At 31.5% G+C, this 19,716-nt stretch overlaps 1 protein-coding gene across 2 annotated transcripts; it reads right to left on the bottom strand.

Annotated features, from left to right (window-relative positions):
* Nucleotides 1–173: 173 nt before the first annotated feature.
* Nucleotides 174–17,241, bottom strand: LOC140434282 (uncharacterized). 2 transcript variants are annotated; one of them, XM_072522429.1, is made up of 4 exons: nucleotides 16,989–17,241; nucleotides 13,882–14,041; nucleotides 4,700–5,016; nucleotides 174–888 (listed from the first exon to the last, which is right to left on the bottom strand). In XM_072522429.1, the coding sequence occupies exons 1-4, from the start codon at nucleotides 17,016–17,018 to the stop codon at nucleotides 196–198; spliced, it is 1,200 nt and encodes a 399-aa protein (XP_072378530.1). In that variant the 5' UTR covers nucleotides 17,019–17,241; the 3' UTR covers nucleotides 174–195. The 2 variants fall into 2 exon arrangements, with proteins under 2 accessions (XP_072378530.1, XP_072378531.1); XM_072522430.1 differs by lacking the exon at nucleotides 16,989–17,241 and adding an exon at nucleotides 14,186–14,290 and having other exon boundaries at nucleotides 175–888.
* Nucleotides 17,242–19,716: the final 2,475 nt, after the last annotated feature.

The following is a 19,716-nucleotide window of genomic DNA, read 5'->3' as shown; positions in this document are numbered from 1 at the left end:
CGTTATTGATATTTTATGGACTTTACCGTCGTTAAAGTTTTATGTTTGATGTATTAGTCATGTTGTGACTGGCTGATTGACACCTAGTTTTTATTAAGAGGTTTTATTTTTTTCGCCTAAGAGTTTAGTAAAGCGATAAAAAATAACAATTTATATTTTTTAAATAAAATATATTATAAATAAATATAATTTACGCTAAACAGTCATATACTTTACACAATTTTCTCTATTAACCGGATAATGTAGACAAAAACTTTTTACAGCTTTCTTCATGACATCTTTTACAGTAGTATATTGGTCTGCTCCTCTTAATATCATTAGAATTTGTTCGAAGAACACATGGCAAGGAATCTTACTTTCCAAGTGAAAACCTCGATCGTCCACACTCACTGTATTGACCCAAACGTTCCTGCTATCTTTTTCAGTAATTTCGAATTTGTGTTGGTGTGTAGATTCTTTAGCACTCAGATGTTTAAAATCAGTTTCATCTGCGTTTTGTAAGTCGAAACTTAAGCCACCGTATTGCCATATTTGCAGAACTCGAACGGCAAATATTTGTAATTTCTCGTTTATATATTTGTAGGATGTCTGTAAAGGAGTTCCAAAAAATGTTTGATTGTAGGTTATGGTCTCATAACTAATTTTCGGATATATACTGCCTAGATCTTCTACATTTTTGATAACTTTATCTGTAGTTGTTTGAGTCGTTGCTGACTCTGTAGATTTTATTTTTGGGTCTGTTTTTATATCCATGAACATACCACGCATTAACATATTTAATAATAATTGCGTGTCTTTTATATCTTTCATTCTTTGTAATATCTTTGATTTCTTGGGAGTTGAAGTAGATATACTAGAAGTTATTTCGTTTTGAACGTCGTAGTTTTCCTAAAAAAATATCAAATTACATTTTTGTTTAAAAAGTCAATAAAACATCTTTTTGCAGCCTATTATTACATCAACAAAAATTGTAACTGTAAAGGAAATTAGCTATCTTTTAACTCCTTTGTGAAACAGTCTTTGTGCGAAAAATCAACTAGATGACAAATATATGTTTGCAGGACAGAATAGAAAAGTGAATTTATTTATAAATCTAATTGAAAAGAAGGTTGGAAATAAAAAGTACCGATGACCATTGTTGGGGAACCTAGAATTAGTGAATATTATTGGAATATAATTTAACAGACATATATAAATTAACATTTAACTAGAAAGATTTTAAGGATTTTTCAACAGCAAGGAGTGATAAATGATGGTGAGATTATCGATAGTTCAGGAAATGAAGCTCGAAAAAAGTTAAAACCTCGCAATTTTTTCGTCCTGCATGGATTGAGTTGAAATTTTAACAGAAGGTAGGTGATAGCCCAAGGATCAAAATCTATATCGAACCGAAGTGCGCTGAAGGGTTTTAGGGGTGAAAACTACCCCTAATTGTCAAAAATTATAAAATAACATATTAAACCTGAATATGGGTAAGATTTGGTTTGAATTAGTTAAATAATGATTATTTTATACTTTTGAATAGAGTTCCATCATATTTCAACCCTTAAAAAGCAATCCTTGTTAGAGATTAATGTAAAAAAATTACTAATTCTAAAAAAATGATTTCGCCTTGGATCAATTTGGATTAAAATTTGGATTTAAACTCAACTCACCCTCTGCTTTATAGTTTATGTCATGCCGATGAATCCTGATTGTTCTTAGGGGTGAAAACTACCCCTAATTTTCAAAAATTGTAAAATAACATTACAAATCTTAAGATGAGTGAAATTTGGTTTGGATTAGTTAAATAGTGATTTTTTTATACTTTAAAATACAATTTCATAAATTTTCAACCCTTAAAAATCAATTGTTATGAGTGCTATAGGTAAAAACAATTTTTTGCCAAAATTTTGCAACTTTTCAACTTTTGAAAATCACCCTTTAAAACATTGCAGTTTTTATAAACTTATTTAATAGATATAAATTGAAAAAAGTAGAATTAAATACAAAAAAAATTATCAACATAAAAAGGCACCATATATTCTTATACATTTACATAAATAGTTGAAAATATTTACATTTATAGGTAAAACAATTATAATATTAATTTTATTCGTCATCAATTACATCTTCATTGTGATCTATGTCATCCTCATCTTCTTCAATTATCGGTGGACTATTATTATTGTACCCTTCATCTGAGCACCCAGAACAAGTAGAGTTACAGTATAAACCAACTTTTCTGCACCCACATGAAACGCCGCATTCTTTTTTGCATTGGCAAAAAATAATTTTTAAAAGTTCATCGGGTGCAGGTTGTTTGTTCATGCGTACGGGTAATAACAAACCATCTTTGGAATACCATCCCCAATCTGTTGCTCTGATATTTTCATTGCCAAGTCACTGTTGAATTTGGTAATAGCATCTTTTTGAATGCTCATCTAAGGCATCAACAGTGGGCAGAAGGGATGATAGCTTAACCGCACAGTTTTTCGTTGTAGCTTTGATGAACTGTTCGTACCGCATCTGCTCGAGAAAAGCTTCCAAATCTTTTATTTTTTTTAACTTGGTAAGCTGCGTGTCTTTAACAGTTCCGTACAACATTATTGCACAGTATCTGCCAGCATCTAAAATATCTTCAAGCTTAGCAGTACTACTGTAAAAAATTTCGGCATGTTCCCTCATGTCCGGTCTTTTTTGAAGAATATCAAAAAAATTTTTTTTACCTTTATTGTAAAAAGCAGATACAGTATCACAGCCAGTAAAAGCACGGGAAAAAGCTATTAATTTTGAACTATCTGGGTACCCTATTTCAAAAAATTAATTGGTTTTTTTAACGTATTTTCTTCATTTTTAACGATAGAGTGTTTCTTCAAAAACGATTTTGTAGAGGTTTTTAAGAGCTACAAGGATCTGTGAATTAAATCTTTTTGGAACCCTTGGTTTTTAAATGGGGTGAGTTTAAATGGCTCGAAAAAGATGGTACTTGATCGTAAATTGATGCTTTAAACGGCTATATCTCGCCAAATATTCATTGTACAACAAATCTAAATAAAGGAAAATTTTAGTCAATAAAAAAGCTACAATTTAGTACATTTTTATTTTTTTCATATATTCAATTATTTCGGGGATATTTAAAAAAAGAAGGGTAAAAAATATGAAATTGTAAATCGTTTCTCGCTTTAAGCTGTACTTTTTCTAAAACTAAGCATTTTAAATGGGTCAAACTTCTTGGACGTATTAAAAATACATGTACAAAGAGAATTGCAGAAGGGTGAAGATCGATTTTAATTATGGTGGTAGTTAGGGGGTTGTTTTCATCGATTTTTTCGTAAAAAAATGAGGTATTGACCTTATTTTCATCATAACTCACTCAATTTTTGAGCTTATCTTTTTTTTATGATAGGTCTATTTATGCTCTTTAAAAAAGGTTCTATGAGTTTTCTTCCAAACATGCATCATTTTCCCGATATTTGACTTTGAATCTTTCAAATTTGGCATTTGAAGAAAACCGCTGAACATTGGTAAGCCGTATTTCGGTTCCTATTATATCGCAAAAACATTTTAAAAAATGAATTGTATTTGTCTTTTTAAAAGGTACAAATTTGTTCTCTACAATTTTTTTGATAAAATGCACCCTTTTCGAGTTATTCGCGAAAAATCGATTAAAAACGTCGATTTTTTCGTCTAAAAGTTGTTACTTTCAATCGCGAATTACTCGCGATTAACTAACGAAAAAAATGTATACAACATTTTTTGTTTAGAATCACTCTTTTACTCGAAACCTGTGGTTAAAACGTAAAAAAAAATTCACCCCCGAGATGGGGTGGCAACCACCCCCAAGGCTTTGGCGCACTTTGGTTCGATATAAATTTTGATCCTTAGGCTATTACCTACCTTCTGTTAAAATTTCAAGTCAATCCACGCAGGACGAAAAAATTGCGAGGTGAAATGCTTCATTTCCTGGACTACGATGTCAGTACGTCTGTTCGTGGAGTTTTTTCCTTTAATATGTGACACATTTCCAGGAAGGATCTCTTATAAAAATTATTCTCAGTTCCTAGAGATTTAATATTCTCTAGGATCTAGATCTAGTAAAAGACCCTGTAAAAAATAGGCGCTTTTTTTAAATTACTTTGGTGTCTCTAACAATAAAGTTAACTTTCCATGCTTTTTTCTATAAAAATATTTTTTTTTCAAATTGTTTCACTAAGCTCAATTTAAACAAGTTACATTTTCTCCTGGCTTCATGTTTCGATATATTGTACATCAGCGATAGAATAGAATTATTGTAATATATTATACTGTTCTTGTTAACATATTGTGACATTTTTGTGACTTTTTATTGTTTGTATAAATTTAAAAAACTCTGAATGTGTTTTTTTAACTGTAACTTTTATTATATGTATTAAATGTATTTTGTAACACCTCAACATATGCATTTGACATTGTTTGACATCTATATATGACTTCACAGTGATTAGAACTGAAGAAGTGCAGAAATACTGCACGAAACGTTTTCTATTAAAAGATTGAAATAGTTTTTTCATTTTTTATTTCTCCTTGACCGATATCCTCATTTCAGTGAGATTTTAATTTCACCCACATTGTGTATTTAAATTTAGACGGTCGTACTCCTTTCAATATATGTATATATATATATATATATATATATATATATATATATATATATATATATATATATATATTAACTTACCTCAATAAAATCTTTTTCTATCGTACCAGGTATAATTTTATTCTGAGTTTCTTCTTTCCCAGGCAAAGTCATAACTCTGATATTATATGTGGGATATAATTTGACTAGTTCTTTAACAAAATTTAGTTTTTCTATTTCTTGGTAATATGAGTTATGTACGTGAACTAAATGAATCGTATCATTGGTGATTTCTTCAGCTGTAGCACATCTGGGTAACCTCAAACTCGCCACCGTTAACGTTGAGAGCACCAGTAGCATCATCATAAAGAAAATTAATGCGGAGACTGCTGTGACGACCCAACAAGTTCCTATGTAATCTGTAAAGTAAAAAATATATTGTGAATACTATATACACATTTAAGTAGATTTTTATTTATTTTAAATGGCAATATCTTACAATTGTGGTAGCGGGTAGATACTATTCTACAATTCCTGTAGAAGCCCACGTGGGCCTTAATTCTTTCCCACAACCTATTTTCTGGGGAAATCATGTCCTTAGCTTATCTCATTTCTATTTTTAACTATATATATCTTTATTTTCCCCAAAATCCTCCAATCCTAATTATGAATAATAAAAACAACTTTTAAAACAAGATTACTACATGTTTTTACAATTATATCATTATAGAGAAAACAAGACGATATGGAGCTGAAAGCCATAGTTAAGGAAGAAAGAGGATACGACTCTTATACATATAGTGACAAGACTTGAGTGACATAGAAATTGAGTCATAAAACGCAAACACCGTTGGTGATAGTTGAAATAAGTCAAAAAATAAACATGACAAAGGAAATAAATGGAACAATATTTAAATAACCATAGATAGGAAAGTTATAAGCTATACAAAAAGCAACGTAGTAAGGTGAAAAAATTAATAAAAGAAGTTAAACAGGAATTTTGAAAGGAATTTGGAGCAAAATTAGAACGGCGCAGCAAAAGCAATAAAAATTATTTTTTAAAGTACTTGAAAATTTAAAAAGTGAGAAGAAGGTAGATACAATAAAAATAAAAATTACGGAAGAAGTGATACTCACTGGCGAAGTAGAACTTATGGTAGAGTGGAAAGGTTATTTTCAAAGTCTGCTTGATTCTGGTAAAAATAATCAGGGGCGTAGAAATTAAGGTAAATGATGAACTAGAAAATATATAAGATCGTATTACATACGAGGAACTGGGAAAAGCAACAAGAAGACTAAAAGTGGAAAACCCATGAGAATTTATTACAAAATCTCGGAAATAATGCGATAATTTTGCTATTAGAAGTTTTTAACAAAGTATACGAGAAAGGAAAAGTACCAAGTGACTGGTAATTGGATCTAGTAGTATTAATTTATAAGAAAAGGTCTAACTAGGACTGTAGGAGAATTACTGTAATTAGAACATTAGAATATCAGAGAAGATTTGCTGAGAATGAAATGTTAGAAAATGAACATAATTAACGCAGCAACAGAAGCACTTGGAGAGAGAAAACTAACGAACACCAACGTATTAAAAAAGAAAACCCCATGGTTTAGAGAGAAAGTGAACATAAAATGTGAAGAAAAGAAGAAAGCCTATACCTTTAGCCTAACCTAAGCCTTTACACAATACAGAAGACAATACTTAACCACAACAGGCATACAACCACTATAAACGAATCAGAAATGAAACGAATACTTTAGTCAGACAAATAAAAACACTGGCAGAGCTTCTTAAAATAGATGGAACACGACTACTAAGAAACACAAAAAAAATATGAATGATCAAAGGACAAAGAAAAAAGATGAACCAACTAATAAAAACGAATCACATTTAGAAATAAATATGGTCAGACTAGTTTGGGTCCCTATTTGCCGAAGGTGACGATAATTAACCACCAACACCAGAAGTGACGACAAACAAAGAAGTAAACATTAAGAAAGTAGAGATAAAGGAAGCATTAAGGACATTAAAAAAAAAAGAAAATCACCAGGAGATGACAGAATACCGAATGAACTACTCAAGTACGAAGGACCAAATCTGACCAAACAGCTATTAAAACTAATCCAAAAAATAATAGAATAAAACAGAATAACACAAGAATGAAAATCAAGCATCCTAATACCTTTTTCAAAAAGAGGGAAAAAGCAGATCCGGAAAATTACAAAGGAATAAATAGTTTATTAAACACAATAGTAAAATTAACAATCAAGGTGATAGCGAATAAACTGTATAAAATCATAACACTAGCAGAAGAACAACGAGGTTTTAGGTCGGGAAAAGCGTGCACCGACACTTTATAATGGGACAAGTGCAAGAAAAATCATTAGAATACAACAAACCGGCATATTTATGTTTCGTGGACCTTAAAAAGGCATTTGATTAGAGGACGTTATCCACTTATTAATAATGTTATTACAGCAAATCTACTAGGATATAAATTAGAGCTGGAGGGTCAGATAATAGAACAATTGATGAAGTTTAAATATCTATTCATCACACTCTCTGGCTACGGACAGCTCGAAACAACAGTGGAAGATCAAGTAAATGGAGCAAACCGAAACGCAGGTTGCCTGAATAAAACAATATGGAGAAATAAGAATATCGGGAAAGAAATGAAGGCAGAATTTACAATACAGTCATTAATGGGAATTTTAAAATAATTAGGACAGGCTTAAAGATTAAATCAATAACATAAAGCCTTGCTCATATTAAACAGCAAAATATCTGTCAAGCAAATATGAGAAGGAAAATGAAAAAAATTAAAAGAAAACAAGTCAAAGACTAAGGGGACCTCGCATACCTTCAGTTTGGTAGATTTTAAAATAGAAGGACAAATAACATGACACCACGAAGAGAAAGAAATGTACCAAACAAAAAACTGAAAGACTATATATATATATATATATATATATATATATATATATATATATATATATATATATATTATAATAAAATAATTTATCGTTAGTTCTTCTGGATGAGTTTATAGTAATTCACTAAGTATGGAGTTTTTACTTAAAAAAGTACTTACTGCCTTTTCTTTACAAAGGAAAAATTTATGGCTCGTTCAATATTATTGTATTAACAAAGGACTACTAAAACGAAAATAGGAATAGTCACTATTCAGAGAAATGTTCGTATTCGTAGAAACTGCGCGATTGTGATTCATTTATTCAGAAAACAATGCATTAGGCACGTATTTGAAATTTTGCTTGAATGTTTTGGTAAAAGTTATTAGTATAATTTATGATTCCATCAATTCGAAAATAAGGTATACTAACAGTTTAAACGTTGATTGAATAGAAGCAGCAACCAGCAAAATTTTTGCATACCTAGAAGCAACGGGGCGGTCAAAATGACGGGTACTAGAATTTTCTATTAAAAATTATATTAGAAATTTCCAAAAGTTTTTGTATTCATTTTTACTTGAAAAAAACGTATATTCAGTTAATACCTTCTAATAAAAGACATACATAGTTAATTAAAACAAATTATTTAATTATTGAAGACCAATTTATGCAGTATTATAGTCCAAGAGATTAAATCCCAACGTCTAAGATGGGCTGGTCATGTCCATAGACTCCCTAATAACCGCCTTGCCAAGTTAATATGGGAGGAAGCCACCACAGGAAGAAGGCCCTTAGGACGTCCACGAATGCGATGGAGAGACAATATATGGTCAGATCTAAGAACAATGGGGCTGCCCACTGGCCCAACTATTATGGACGACCGTTCAAGATGGAAGTAAGTTGTGTAGTCAGCCAAAACCCACCCCGGGTTGTACTGCTACGAGAATAAGAAGAAGAATTTATGCAGTAGCAAAATTGTTGCTCTGGAATTATCAAAGTCTTCTAATATTAATCTTATTGCCATAAATTGGTCACATTACTCCTGTAGTGATATTTTCCCAAGTTAATATGTTAAGATATATATAAATATGTAATTTTTGTTTGTTATTATCACAGTTTGATCAATATTAATTTAGTTTCAGCGACCCAGATCTCGGTCTTAAAGCTAAGAGATTTTATGAGTTGTTACATCAATTTTTATTCAATTTCTAGAAAAAAATGAGAAATATTTGATTACTTATACCAGACAGAAGCCGTCATATTATAAGTTTGAATATATCACCCAATAAGTTGTCGTCATTGATTTCCGCCAACAATAATCACGGAAAGAGAATTTTAGACTAATTTAACTATACAAGTGAAAGATAAGATGCAACTGGAAGGAAACAATAGTTAATCTAGAATTATGTCGAAATTAACTTACCCTCTTGTCGAAAAACTGATCATTTTCAAACTATTAAAACGCCGTTGGTGCAATTAATATAATAGTACCGACACTTATTTCCAGTCAATGATCAGGAAAATAATTGAATTTATTGTGCAAAATTATACTTCAGTTGTATATCACATTTATTTTGTAGATTTCGAATTAACCATCTGAATTGAATCTGATTCAAAATATTAGTACAGTAAAGAAGCAAAAATCTAAAGAAGATAAAATACTAAATGACAGAAAAAACGATACTCAGTAATACTGAATTTATTACAATAATTTTTGGTTACAACATATCTCTTAGGGTTAGTTAAGTAATTGATCAACATTTCTGAAAAACCAACTGTTGAAAAAAAATTAATACATAATTATGTTGCACATCCACGATATCTTTTTCATTCAAAAATACATCTGGGTATACTCCTAATGATATGGTCTCTTTTCCGTTGAGATATCTCATCTCAGGCTACTTGTACCTCATGCTGAAGTGTCGCTAGAGTCAGTGGAGGAACAAGCTGTTTTTGTTACAGCTAGAATCACTGTATTATCTGCATAATACGCTATGCACTGCTGATTATTAGAGAATATTTCAATATATATATATATATATATATATATATATATATATATATATATATATATATATATATATATATATATATTTGAAAGTTTGTTAACTGTTCATAGGAATATACAAGATATAAAAACACGTGCTGATCAACATCAGTACAATACAAGAAACAAAAGTCATATCATTATACTATATTCCAGATTGTGTTAAATACAATACAATACAATACAATACAATAGATTAAAATCTGTATAATTATTTTTTAAACCTGAACAAAAATATTGATACGGCAGTGAATTCTAAACAATTCTATAAATTAGTAAAACCCTTCTTGCTGGAACACTGTTTCTATAGTCTACAGGAATTTGTTTGTTTGAGCTGGTAGTGTGGTCGTTTTTATGAAGACTATTTTACACCTACCTAACTGAATTGTTTTTTTTTATATTTGATATTTTAATTGTCACTGTATATATGTTCTCTAAAGCTCTGGAGAGATTAGGAAATGCCGAAAGGTCTTAATCTCGATGAAGGAAAAATCCGAATCTGCACCTCCACGCGGTAGAGGACGGGCAACATCAATTTTGATGGCTAACGCAGATAGGGACCGAGTGATTGCCGGTATAAGCAGTCCCCCACTTACCGACCAACGGCTCCGGGCGGACGAGTTGGTAGGTGGTAGGGCACTCTTTTGTCCTGGGACTGAGAAACCGGCCCCAAAGGCGGAAGAATCAATGGTTTGGTCAACGGCATAAGAATATAGAAGGCAACGAGAAACCACTATATTAAAGATCCCTATGGATATCTCTAGTACAATTATAATGGCTGTACAACTCAATAAAAAGTCGCATACTGATCATGGACATCGGAGACCAAGATCCGGCAAGAGAGGTCATTCCCATGACCACAGGGCCTCTCAGGTCGTTAATATGCAAAATCCCTGTGAAATACCCAATAAAACACCTTTAAGAAAAGTCCACACGAATTGTCTGAAGAGGATATCCACTTGGAACGTTAGGACGATGGCCCAATCAGGAAAAATCCAATGCGCAATTAAAGAAATGGAACGCATGAAAATAGAAATAATGGGCATAAGTGAAATGAGGTGGCCTGACTCAAGTTATTGTGATATAGAAGACTACAGAGTATACTATTCAGGATCAGAAAATGGTAAATATGAGAATGGGGTTAGAATTATCACGCATAAAAGTATAGCCAAACAAGTCAACAACTTCATACCAGTGAACGATAGAATCCTCCTGTTACAAATAAATACGTCACCGGTGAACACAAACATCATACAAGTCTATGCACCCACAGCAGACCATAGTGATGAAGAAATATCAGAATTCTACAAACAAATAAGCAACCTTATAAGAGATATACCGAGACACGAACTCCTTATAATCATGGGAGATTTCAATGCAAAAATAGGTAACGGAAAAGAAGGGCAACATATTGGTCCACATGGATTAGGAGAGAGAAATCAACGCGGAGAAACAATGAGTATCTTTGCAACTGAGCATGACTTAAATCCCTTAAGAAAACAATAGACGACATTAAAGACAATTTTATGAAGAACGAAGAAGGTAAGAATAAGACATGGATGACGACAGAGATTCTGCAACTAATGGAAGAAAGAAGGAAAAACAAGAACGATAACTCCATGTATAAAACATTACAGCGAGAGATACAGAGAAAGATCAGAGAAGCCAAACAGAAAGAACTGGAGAAAAAATGCCAAGAAATCGAAATTCTCCAAAGTAAATACGACGACTTCAACGTGCATAAGAAGGTAAGAGAAATTACAGGTAAATGTAAAAACAGAAGAATAAGTAAACTTGTTAATGACAATGGAGAGATAATCGTGGACAAAGAGAGTATCAATGATACCTGGAAAAATTACATAAGAAATTTATTTTTTGATGAGAGAGAGAACCAGCCCCCAATACCTACGGAAACAGGACCACCTATACTAGTGGCAGAAATAAGAGCAGCCATAATATCACTAAAAGAAGGTAGAGCTCCAGGACCAGACGGAGTACAATCTGAATTTCTTAAACTTCTTGATGATGAATCTTTAAGAGTACTATGTAAAATCTTCAATAATATCTATGACACAGGCAATATCCCAAAAGATTGGCTACTTTCAGAATTTATTACCTTACCAAAGAAACAGGGAGCAAAAAAGTGCGGAGAATATAGGCTAATAAGTCTAATGAGCCATACATTAAAACTTTTTCTTAAAATTATACATCGTAGAATATACAAGCTATGCGAAGAGAGAATACAAGACACACAGTTTGGATTCATGAAGGGCGTAGGTACAAGAGATGCACTGTTTAGTCTACAAGTATTATTTCAAAGATGCAGAGATATGACTTGCGATATTTACACCTGCTTTGTAGACTACCAAAAAGCATTTGATACAGTTCAACACCAAAAAATGATGGATATTCTAACAAAAGCCCAAATGGATGATAAAGATCGGCGTATAATACAAAATTTATACTGGAACCAATCAGCCACAATAAGAACGAATTTTGGAGGTGAACCAACGGAAATGATCCAGATTCTACGAGGCGTTAGACAAGGTTGTATACTTTCACCTATATTATTTAATCTATATTCAGAGGAAATATTTAGTGAAGCCTTGGAAAAATGCGAACATGGAATACTTCTAAGTGGAGAACGCCTAAACAACATCCGTTATGCAGACGACACCGTTATTTTTGCAGACAGTTTGAACAGTTTACAGCAACTGATAAACAAAGTAAATGAAGTAAGTGAAAGATTTGGACTTCAAGTAAATATAACAAAAACTAAATTTATGATCATCAGCAAAAATAAAGTTAGAGACGCTCAACTACTTATCAATAATACACCAGTGGAACGAGTAAAACAGTATAACTATCTTGGAACAACAGTAAATGAACAATGGGATCACTCACAGGAAATAAAATGTAGAATAGAGAAGGCTAGGAGTGCATTCAATAACATGGCCAAACTCTTTAAAAGCCACAATCTTAATCTGGAGATAAAAGTAAGGCTCCTACGATGTTATATCTTCTCAATATTGTATTACGGAGTTGAATCCTGGACACTAACTGAAGCAATGGAGAAAAAAATTGAAGCCTTCGAGATGTGGCTATACAGGCGAATTCTAAGGATATCATGTACAGACAAGATAACCAACGAGACCGTATTACGAAGAGTGGGCAAAGAAAGAGAGGTGATGTATACCAATAAAAGGAGAAAGTTGGAATATCTCGGACATATAATGAGAAACAGCACTAAATACAGATTACTGAAGGTAATCCTACAGGGTAAAGTATTCGGAAAGCGAGGAATTGGGAGAAGGAGAATATCATGGTTGAAGAACCTGAGGAAATGGTTCTCCACAACAACAACGAATCTATTTAAAGCATCAGTCAATAAAATAATTATAGCCAGAATGATTGCCAATATTCGGAACGAATAGGCACTGAAAGAAGAAGAAGTATATATGTTATATTATGTGTTCTTGTATTATTTCTTAGTTATTTCCTATGTATACATAAGTGACTTATTTATATTGTGACATGACATGTAGTGTTTACCATGTAAAAATTGTCAATAAACGTATCTATTGTGGGATTTGCTGACGACAGTCTCATCTGAAGGGAAGGTCTGAAACATCATACGTGAATACTTTTCACTGCACTGGATCTGAATGCTCCCAGATAGAGTCGAAGGAAAGTATTTTAGACTATATATTTAGTGTTTATATTAAGTTTGAGCGGTACTAGAATTAAAAATTGAGAAAAATGCAACAAAAGTAGTGTGGAGACTATTGACGGGACTATTTTATGTTTTACACTAGTTTTAGCAATAATAACTTCCTTCTTACGAGTACATGACAATATTGAACATGCAAGGTTATATTTAATGAATAATCAATTAAAAATAAGATTTACTAAAGGTGTTGTATTGGCTATAGGTATATTATATATATATATATATATATATATATATATATATATATATATATATATATATATATATATATATATATATATATATATATGGGGTTAAACCACAATTGATTGTAATGAGGATTGCATTTTACGTTTGTTTTGACGTTTCGATTTAAAATCCGGTTAGGTCATTAGGGTTTTCTGAGTAATAAATCTTATGGTACAAGACTGTGCACTGACGAGAAATTATCCATGATATGAATATAAACAGGAATTTAAAAAAATCATGTAAATGTCACCATTAAAGGAATGTCACTATTTAATCAATAATAGTGATATACATTATAACAGCAGTCCCTTGGTTTAATAATATTTATCTTGGCTATATAGTTTAAGATAAAAAATCATAACTTACCGGGAAAATGTGTAAACACTGCAGTAGCCCCAGAGCTGATCCCGTTAAATCTGCCAGTGTCAAAATACCTAGTATCTTTAGGTATCCTGTCATCAACCACATATAATAATGGAGCTTTCTCTTCCGAATTATCTTTAATCATAGTCCGGTTTGTTTGGTTCTGAAAATATTTTAAATAAATAAAAAATCTCCATGCCGAACTCTAATTTTAGTCTATCGCATATCTATATATATTTGTTATCCAGATAATCTTGAAAATATGTCATGTAACTCAATTTTACAATATAAATATATTATACAATACCTATTCTAATTCGTACAGTTTTCATTCACAAATCATGCTAAAAAAAATCTACAAATTGACATTAATATTATTTTGACAATTGTCGAGATATCAAGTGAGTGTTTATGTCATGATAATTTCTTTAGCAGTTCTAGTCTTTCGTGTATATTAAGTAAATACATGTATGAAGAAATTTTTTTACGTGTTTCACCCTTTTTTGCAAACCCTTCCGAGTGTCATTCTATCTTCTACGGCCTTAACGGTATATATAAGACAAAACTGGTAAAGTAAAGTAGCAATACTTTAGATATATTTTTAACACAGAATATAACTTAGGATTTGGTAGCCCAGGGGTGGATGTTTGTTCAACTTGCTTGTCACTTACCGAGCAAATAAAAGTATGCAAGGATGTACAGAAAAAAGCTACTCTCAAAAACTAAACGAGTACATAAGTTAAAATATACATCATTTTGTTACCTTCTTAAGGAGGTCGAAGATGACTTGTAGATTTTGAGCTCTAAGTGTCAAAAAAATCAGGCGCTACCGGAAATAACGGAGTTCCAGCTCGTTTTTCCAATGACAGAGTAACAATGCAGAGTAACAAGAATGGATAGAAGTAATGACGAAATAAAGCAAAGAACATCAATAGAAACAGACATACTAACATATATAGGACAAAAAATACTAAAGTGGTATGGACATGTAAGAAGAACTAGCGACAGCAGATGGATAAAGAGAATAACCGAATGAAGTCCCATAGGAAGGAGGAAAAGAGGACGACCCCGAAAATCCTGGAGGAACGAAGTAGATGACGCCATAAGAGAGGCCCAAACGATGGAGAATGGGACAACACAGAGAGAAGGAAACGGTTGAACGAGGGAAGGCAGTGAATACTGTAGAATCCCTGAATATATATAGGTCACAACTTTCTCCCTTCTGACAGGTCATAACTTTTGGAAATATTGAGAAGGAAATCAGAAAGCGTAAAGTAATCTTTAGCCCTGAGGAATATATTCAAATAACAGAAAGGTTTGCTACTGTTAAAAAGCTTGGAGCTGACTTAACAGTTGCAAATTGGAAATCGGTAATGAAGGCCCGAGACTATTGCTAAAGGTAATTGTATAGCAAAACCCCAAAAGAAAGACGACGTAAATTTTTTTTTAAAGAAACATTATGCAGATAAGTGAAGAAAGTTTGAATAATTACATTTTTACAAGCATGTATAAGACGATTCAAAAGAATAAGTTACAACTGAAGAAGATGAAGTGTGCCTTGCTGTTAATGAGATACCTCTTTTCCAAATTAAATTTTTTATTGGCAAGTTTTATATTTTAAAGTAAAATTTGAGCAAAATAAAACACGTTTAAAAAAAAATTATACCTAATTTTTATTGGTAAAGTATTATGGAGCTTTTTTATCTGAACATTCCCATTAAGATTGGTTTCAAAACTAACTGTTTTCACCTTCTTACAGTGCAGACCTTATATTCTCCTGATTTAAAGACCAAAGTAACATTATCCAAATTAATAAGTATTTTTTTTTGTATTCAGCGGTGGATCCCCCACAATATCTTTATAAAAACCATTATTAAGTTACTTTCTAAACGTAAACAAAAAACGGGTGTGGCAGTCCAGTGGGACTGCCGGTGGAAGTTATACTTCTATACACGCATTCGCCGTTACAAATTTATTTGGGAGTCAATCTGCAAAATCATTACATATATGTAATGCTATAGGTAAGACATGGCAGAAAGAGAAACAGAATTAACAACAACTTACTGACAATGAAGGATTGAATCAATATTTTGATGAAAATGTATATTTTTATTTTCATATTATGTATGAAAGGAGTTGAATGCAAAATTTTTTTTACACATACTCTGCAGTAAAATTCATTGTTTATTTTGTTATTAATATAATAATACAATACAAATTAAAATGCAATATTCATAAGTATTTAAAAATGACAATAATATACATAAAAAAAAATACACTAAAATACAGTGCAACATAATTCCATATAATAATACAATACAAATTAAAATGCAATATTCATAACTTTTCTATTTACGCATATATGTTTAATTTACCATGTAATAATATTAATAAAAAAGTCCTCCCCGACTGGGAATCGAACCCCGGTCTCCCGCGTGACAGACGGGGATACTGTCTACTATACTACCGAGGACATGACACAAACGTATTTCAAAATTGACAGTTCTGGATCATACAGTGATTTATTAAGATTATTATTTTGAAATACAAAAGACTAATATAATTATGAACATTTAATAAATAATAATATTAATAAATATTTTATTATATATATAATATTATATGTATATATATCTTAATATAATATATATAATATTAAATTATATATACAAAAGGAACATTTTAATATTCGAGAGAGGAAGAGAGAGAAAATATATCTTCTGTCTCTCTCTTACTCATTATCTTACATATGTAATGATTTCACAGATTCACTCCCATACAAATTTCCAACGTGGAGCGCGCGTATAGAAGTATAACTTCAAAAATTCGTTATGGTTGCCTTCATAATATTGTTTGTAGACATTTTTTTCATTTCCTCTAAAATTTTAAAAAGTATAGAATGTGACTTTTGCATCTATGCCCTTCATTTTGTTTCCTAGCAGTATCCAATTCTCCCCTTAATTTAAATTAACTAATTTTTGCTAAGCAGTGTATTATCTTCATATGTTAAGCGGCTTTGAAAACGTTTTTATAAAAAAATGATTATAGATGATTGTATTTGTTTTTTTGTTGAGTTAAAATTTTTAAAACTTACTAAAAATTGTACTTACGTATAGTTTATTAACACTACCTGGGAACATACTGCATTTTTCTATTGCCAAACCACATTCGCTATTAAATCCTTGACAATAATATGTGACTTATCATTAAACAATCTTTATTTTTCTTTCCGTCTAAATGTAAACATAAACATACAATTATTATATTTTCAATTAGTAAAAGACTCTTCAGGTTAGGTACACAAAATGTATGTACTAAGAAGATAACTAGTTTTTATTAATTTATCGGAAACATTTCACAGCAAATTTCACAAATTGCTATTTTTTAACTCAAATAATATAAGAAGTTCAAACAGCTGTATTCATAAACTACAGTACGAGATCGAATGTTTTTTTAGATTTTAGTAAAGATCCGGATTTAATAAAAGTATTCTAAATATCAAGGATTTCAAGATGCTCGCTCAAATGATTAAATTAATAAGAAATAAAAACGTGTATTTATTTGTCGGTTTCTTGGAGATTTTTTCTGTTTCATAAAATATGCTTTATTTCTTCTTTTATAAGAAGAAAGACGGGGGTAAAAACCTGCAATTTCTACTAGTGTCAATGTAGTGAGAAGTCGTGAAAGAATAAGTATTTTTTGTAAATTAATATGAAAATATCTGTTTAATTTCTTATGAAGAAGAAGTAGAAGTTTATACATAAAAGTAATCATTACACAGTTATTAAAAATATAAAACAATAATAATATAAGATAAAAACACGACTAAAAAACAACTACCTAACTATTGGTGCTTTTAATATGGTTCATCAATTTGCTTTTAAACATTTATACAGATAGACAACTTTAAATTGTTTATGGAAGCTTATTAAAAAGATCAAAACCCTTAAACAACAAAGAGCTTCTTAGAGCCGCCCTTTTTGCTTTCACAATTTGTAAATTGCAATTACCTTAAGTAGGGTTATGTTACAGTAATTACTATTTTAATGGGAATAAGCAATAATTAAAGTTTAAAATAAGTTTATTGACGTTTCAATTTTCACTTCGGAAATCGTTCTCAAAATACAAACATTAATAAATTAAACAGATTTTTTTTTGGTTATTTGGTGGAAAATTCTTCTATTAATTTAATTTTATCTGACTCATTTATACTGACAATTCAAACATATATTATACAACAGAATGACGGTATTAGATTTTTGTTTTGATACAGTGCAGCAACAACCGCTGATACGTATTTCGACCTTCTTAGGTCTCTTCAGAACGGTATAGTCACTGCTCTGAACCAAAACAAAAATCTCTCCCGTCCTAGACAATAGTTATTAAAATAACTATATACGGACGTAACTACGCCATCTAAAAACAAAAGGAGAAATCAAACGATTTCTACTTAGCGAAACCGAATTCAAATCTTAACCACTGTGTTTCCTAAAATTTGCGAAACAAACAGCTGGATAAATTACTCGGCAAGGGAATCTAAAATTGCATTCCACAAGCCGTTCATCCTAGTCAAAATTCGTAGTGAATTCAGTTTCTCGTACTTCCAACGAAGTAAATAACAAAACAGAATGACGGTATTAGATTTTTGTTTTGATACAGTGCAGCAACAACCGCTGATACGTATTTCGACCTTCTTAGGTCTCTTCAGAACGGTATAGTCACTGCTCTGAACCAAAACAAAAATCTCTCCCGTCCTAGACAATAGTTATTAAAATAACTATATACGGACGTAACTACGCCATCTAATTTCGGATTTCCCGGATTTCTCCTTTTGTTTTTAGATGGCGTAGTTACGTCCGTATATAGTTATTTTAATAACTATTGTCTAGGACGGGAGAGATTTTTGTTTTGGTTCAGAGCAGTGACTATACCGTTCTGAAGAGACCTAAGAAGGTCGAAATACGTATCAGCGGTTGTTGCTGCACTGTATCAAAACAAAAATCTAATACCGTCATTCTGTTTTGTTATTTACTTCGTTGGAAGTACGAGAAACTGAATTCACTACGAATTTTGACTAGGATGAACGGCTTGTGGAATGCAATTTTAGATTCCCTTGCCGAGTAATTTATCCAGCTGTTTGTTTCGCAAATTTTAGGAAACACAGTGGTTAAGATTTGAATTCGGTTTCGCTAAGTAGAAATCGTTTGATTTCTCCTTTTATATATTATACATTTTAAAGTAGACGACTTTAAAGTGATATTGCCATAATCGCTGAGTTGCGTTTCTGGGACAACTTTATTTTAAGATAGTTCATTCGATTACATGAAATCAACTTTAACCTGATAATATCCGTCAGAAAAAAATCATAACATGTGATTCGTCTTTAAAAAGATAACTACATACCATGATGACAGCAAAATTCTCCTGTTAGTGATTCCATAGTAAATCATGAGGAAAAAAAGCCAGGAAAAAACCTCATAATACTATTCCGACATGGTAAGTATTTGGTCTTAGATTTAGTTTACTCTCTTCTTCTTCTTCTTTAGCCTTCATTTATCCATTGTTGGACATAGGCCTCCTCCAATTGCTTCCACGCTTTCCTATCTTTTGCAATTTTCATCCACTGCTTTCCAGCTACAGCTGTTATATCGTCTATCCAACTCTTTTTGGGTCTTCCCACTCTTCTTTTTGTTTCTCGAGGTCTCCAGAATATCACTTTATGAGATCATCTGTTGGTGTCTTGTCTTGCTACATGTGCTACCCATTGCCATTTTCGGTTACTCTCAATAAACACCAAATTCTGATTTTAAATGTATGTTATTTAAAAAACATAAATGA

This window comes from Diabrotica undecimpunctata, chromosome 2, assembly GCF_040954645.1.
Source record: "Diabrotica undecimpunctata isolate CICGRU chromosome 2, icDiaUnde3, whole genome shotgun sequence".
In the NCBI taxonomy this organism is placed as follows: domain Eukaryota; kingdom Metazoa; phylum Arthropoda; class Insecta; order Coleoptera; family Chrysomelidae; genus Diabrotica; species Diabrotica undecimpunctata.
Note: the sequence above shows the minus strand (reverse complement) of the source record. Positions and strands in the feature narration are given on the sequence as shown.

Excerpts from the sequence above, each read along its gene's own strand:
- LOC140434282 (XM_072522429.1), bottom strand. The coding sequence starts at position 17,018 with ATGTTCCCAGGTAGTGTTAATAAACTATAC. Across the intron at positions 5,017-13,881 it reads AGTGTTTACACATTTTCCCG|ATTACATAGGAACTTGTTGG; the intron begins GTAAGTTATGAT and ends TTTACTTTACAG. Across the intron at positions 889-4,699 it reads TAGAAAAAGATTTTATTGAG|GAAAACTACGACGTTCAAAA; the intron begins GTAAGTTAATAT and ends ATATTTTTTTAG.